The 5163-nt window shown below is 31.1% G+C and overlaps 1 protein-coding gene across 1 annotated transcript in view; it reads right to left on the bottom strand.

Moving 5' to 3' along the window:
* Positions 1–1771, bottom strand: part of LOC105627368 (paired box protein Pax-6-like) — a 91001-nt gene extending 89230 nt beyond the window's left edge. The window contains exon 1 of the mRNA XM_012208652.1: positions 1468–1771. Within this exon, the coding sequence (XP_012064042.1) occupies positions 1468–1771 (304 nt within the window). The remainder of the gene's footprint in view (positions 1–1467) is intronic.
* Between the last annotated feature and the right edge of the window lie 3392 nt (positions 1772–5163).

A 5163-nucleotide genomic window follows, 5' to 3' on the forward strand; every position in this document is an offset into this window, starting at 1 on the left:
TGTGTGTGTGTGTGTGTGTGTGTGTGTGTGTGTGTGTGTGTGTGTGTGTGTGTGTGTGTGTGTGTGTGTGTGTAACTTTCAAGTGATATAAATTAAATTAAATTTGATAACAAAATGTTTGTATTCAATGTGTAAAGTTATATTATATATTAGTTGATGATCTTATCCATATATCCCTTTTCCTATATTCCATAATTGCATCTCTTTTTCTCTTTTCAATTTTTTAATTAAATTATGTTCGTTCTGCACCTTCTGTACCTAAAGAACTTTTATCTAGAACATATTTACTAACGCTCTATGGCTAACAAACTTGTAACAAAATGTCATATGAATATCTAATATCGTTATTGATTTGTAAAAAATAGAATAGCTCTTTATCACATAATTGGTACGTAAAGGCATTTAATTAGCATGCATTACGTAAATTCAAGTTTAGCCAACATGATTCACAATATTTTTGCAAAGTATAGAAAGTTTATTTCGTTTGCAAATTATGATTATTATTCACGTATAGTTAATCTGATAAAATTACACATGAGACAAACAACATAAAATTGTTTAACATTATCACTTCGAAGGTAATCAGTCGGATAAACTTTCTATACTTCGCAAAAATACCGTGAATCATAGTGACTAAACTTGAATTTACGTAGTGCATACTAATGAAATGCCTTTATGTATCAATTATGTGATAAAAAGTTATTCTATTTTTACAAATCAAATAATACTGCTGTTTATAAATGATAAAAAACACATGCACATCCATAATAGAAACAACGATTGTTTTTTAAAACTATTCATGCGGATTTGCTTCAATTAACAATTTAATTCCAAAAATTATTCAGGAATTATTTCAATTAAATTTTTTCTCTTGTATAATAATTTTCAAACTAAAAATAATTTTTCCGTTTAATATTATACTATACTACAAAAAATCAAATTAACGTGATAAAAATGCCTTCTTCCCACGTCATTCTAATTATTACATCTCGTAGCTTTAATGTTTTGCTTTGATGATACTTTACATTCTGAGAGCTGAATGAGTTTTAATAATCAATATTTTGTATATATACTTTTATTATAAAACAAAATAATAATTATATATATATATATATATATATAAAATCCCATTGTCAAACGTTTTATGATCAGAAATATAAAACATTCGCCAAATTATAAAGTATTATGCATCAAATCATTCCAATGGTTAGATCACACAAGTCCGTAAAGAGGTAAGACATGTTACAAGTCGCTTATTTTTTTCGAAAAATAATGACAAAGGTAAGCATTTAATCTGCTACTTGAGTTACCTTGATTTGTCGTAAAGTAGGTATAAAGGATAGATAGGATGTGTCTGTGGCGTGATCTTGCGCGGCTCCGTCGGGAAAATGAGGAGAAGAGGATTTGTCATCGCCTGCGAGGCGACACCGGAAATACGATTTGTACGTGCGATCGATCAAAACAAACCTTCGTCTCTTGGCACCGTAGCGGCGGCAGTGGCAGCGGTCGCTCTATCCGAGGCGATTCGATGAGCTAACGCCAACTTAACGCTACACACCCCACTGAGCCGCACTCGGTCAGATAACTCGTGGATTTTCGAGCACTCTGCAGACTCTCCAATCGCTTCCTCACTTGTGGATTCCACCACCGCGGTGTTTAATTCGCACTGAGAACTTTCGCGAAATTTTTCACGCAAAGGGAATCCGAATAGCCGAATCGTTACACGAACTGGATAAGGGGAATCAATTTTTAGATTTTCATAGTCACACATGTAATAAGTAATATATCTTATTTACTTTTAAACAATCAAAGAAGTATAGGCTTTTTAATGATAATAATCAATAACCGTTAAAAAGCCTACTGAGAGCTGACGCTAATTGCAATTGCGAATTACAATTTTATTACTATTTAATGCAAATATAATAAATGTTTCGACCCGAATTTTAGATCCTCCTCAGTATTACTTTAAATAACAAATTACTGCATTACGTATAAAGACGTTGTTCTGTCCAATCGCTTGAACGATTTTTATTTCAATTGGATAGAACAACGTCTTTATATATAATACAGTAATTTATTTGTTATTTAAAATATTAATACTGAGGAGGACCTAAATTTCGGGTCGAAACGTTTATTATATTTGTGTTATATTAGATAGTAATAAAATTGTAATTCACAACTGCAACTAGCGTCGGCTCTCAGCAGGCTTTTTAACAGGTCAATGTAACTGTTATTTAACAGGTTATTATATATAATAAATTTTATATATAATAAATAACTTAACTTTTATATATAATAAAATAATAATTATATAATTCCACTTAAAGCTTTGTTGTAGCTATTTTATTGCCGGAAATAAAACGCTCTTTATTATTATATATAGAGAATTCAATCTCAGTGAAATTAAGAAGAAGTCAATTTCAACAAATGATTAGATATAGAAATCCTGTATATTAAAAATTAATCTCATGGGCTGCAAAATAATACAGATCTTTTTGATTCAATTTCTTATGATTTAATTAATAATTTTTAATTATGAATTCTCTCTAGGTATCATTTATATCACTGTTTTAATTTTCATAACAAATTTCTGATAGAAGTGAGACAAATTTAATAAGAATTTATAATCAGCTCTTTTCTCGATTACATTCTGTTAATATAGGGCTTGCCATTATCTTTTCTAAGCTCTTCTACTTATTTATTTAACTTTAAAGAATTTTATGGATTTGATGACAATTTCAGTTAATTTAACATGATGTCTGTAATTATTTTAATTATTCGACTTTTAATTGAACTACAATTTACAATAAATGGAAGATTCAATCATTAAAAATTTACAACCATTTCATATTGTTAATACATACTGAAAAGGACCTAAATCCAGAATTGAAACATATGCTATTTGAAATTTTATATATTAATTATTATCGAAAATAATTTAAGCACTGTTAACTGTGTTGGCTCATACAATCTTTCATACTTATTAATGTACACAAGTTGTACATAATTGATAGAATTTGGGGGGAAAAGATCAGTGAATAATTATTTTCAATAAATTGCTAAAATAAAAATAAAAAAAATGCCCTGTGACTAGTTCTTATGCACTGCACATGTCTAAAGTTTGCAGGATTGAAATCCTTTACGATAAAGTGAACTGTTAATAAATAAATCGTTTCTATGAAATAACAAAATTGTTTTGGAATATACGAGAAAAAATTTGTTTGAAATTGATATAATCGATTACGATCTTGATATGTTCGTTCCATCCATAAAAAAAAAAACAAATAGAATGCGTCACATATACAATGATCACAAAAGATTCAATTATTGTGATTATAAATAATTACACAAAAGAAGAGCACACTGTTATTTTTCTAAAAATTGTGTACACATATTTTGCTATCCTGAATTAATCGAATTTTAATTTTTAACATAATAGACTTAATATGATAAACAAAATGTATTTTATTTCATTTATTATGTTAAGTCTATGTTAAAAATTAAAATTCGAATAATTCATATTTATGACAAATACTTCATATTTATTATTATTATAAATAATATAATAAATAATACAATAAAGAGAAAGAAAGCCAAGATTGATCAAATTTTGGATGTTACAAATAAAATATTATATCTTCTTTTATTAATGCAATTATATCTGGATATAATTACATCTCGATAATTGCAATTATATCTGGAATAAATTGATTTAATTAAAGAATATATAATATTATTTGTAACATCCAAAATTTGATCTTGGCTTTCTTTATTGTATTTTGATGTATTCATATATGGTGCTTAAAATTCTTAATATAATAAATAATATTTATTATATTATTTATCATATTTTTTTCGATGTGTTCTCGAATTTTTTAAATTTATAACAACATTAAATTTATACACACATGTACAATATATATCCATTGCTAAAATCATTAATATTTTCTAGCATAGTCTGCCAAAAATCAGTATGTTATAACATGATATATTAAAAGATAAACATAACAAAATTATCAAAGATTAAGGGGAGGAAGTTATTGAATAAAGACGTCGCATTTAGATGCTCCTTTTTAGCTTGGCATTTTAACTAAGTTATACGACGACTATCGGGATGTCAAGGGATAGAAATTATGATCTCGCGACGGAACAGCGAAGGATCCCGCGGAAGGAACGAATCGGTGGGCTCGAAGGACACGACGAAGCGAACGAGCAACGTGAGGACTGGAAGGCGTAAGAGAATGGAAATCAATACGTGAAGTGAGCAGCCAGTTTCAGGCAGAAGTTGCCGGCTTTAGAAAGCCTTGAGACGTCGTCTGCCCATCCTCTTCGGACCCTTGTGTTAAGAGAGCTCGAGCAGGGATGGGCGAGAGCGAAGGAAACGCCAGTGACAGAAAGTTAGAGGAAGCGAGAAGGAATAGGGATGGGTATATGAGAGAACAAGAAAGAGAGAGAGCGGGAGGGAGGGAGAGACGAGAGGTTCCATTCAGGACTAATGGGGTTAAACGCCTTAGCCATCAACCGAACGCCTCCCTCTTGATTCTCGGACGTTTCGATTCGTCCGGGGCTAGAATTCGAATTATCCGTAATATCTCCGGACATAGTTTACGTTCGCCGAGACTTCTTCTCGCAAATTAATAGGAGAAGTGTGTGCGCGCGAATAGAAAAAAAACGTCGCACGCGGCAATTATCTTAGAAACGTTCTTAGTCATCACGATGTTGTCCCTTTAAGTGCTGATTTGAAAATTCCTTATTAAATACTCTCTTAAAACTTAAATCTTGAAATCTCATTAGTCTAGACCTAGTCATAACCTTGCTTTAAAAAGCCATAAGCTGTAAAGCTGTAAGAAATTGATCAATCACAGTCGATTATTTTTCTCATGTCCAATGCTATTTTAGAGCTTTATTATGCCACATAAATGTTGGCATAGTTAATGCAAAACACCAATCGCAGAAACAGAATTCGTTGCACGTATGATGGTTATGTGCCATCGGCATTTCGTAGTCGTCATCTAGAAGTCGTTGAGTTTTATGCTTTTTGGAGGGAGAGGACAAGAGAGAGAGAGAGAGAGAGAGAGAAGGGAGGGAGGGAAGGAGAGAGAGAGAGAGAGAGAGAGAGAGAGAGAGAGAGAGAGAGAGAGAGAGAGAGAGAGAGAGAGAGAG

Source organism: Atta cephalotes (assembly GCF_000143395.1).
Source record: "Atta cephalotes unplaced genomic scaffold scaffold00008, whole genome shotgun sequence".
NCBI lineage: Eukaryota > Metazoa > Arthropoda > Insecta > Hymenoptera > Formicidae > Atta > Atta cephalotes.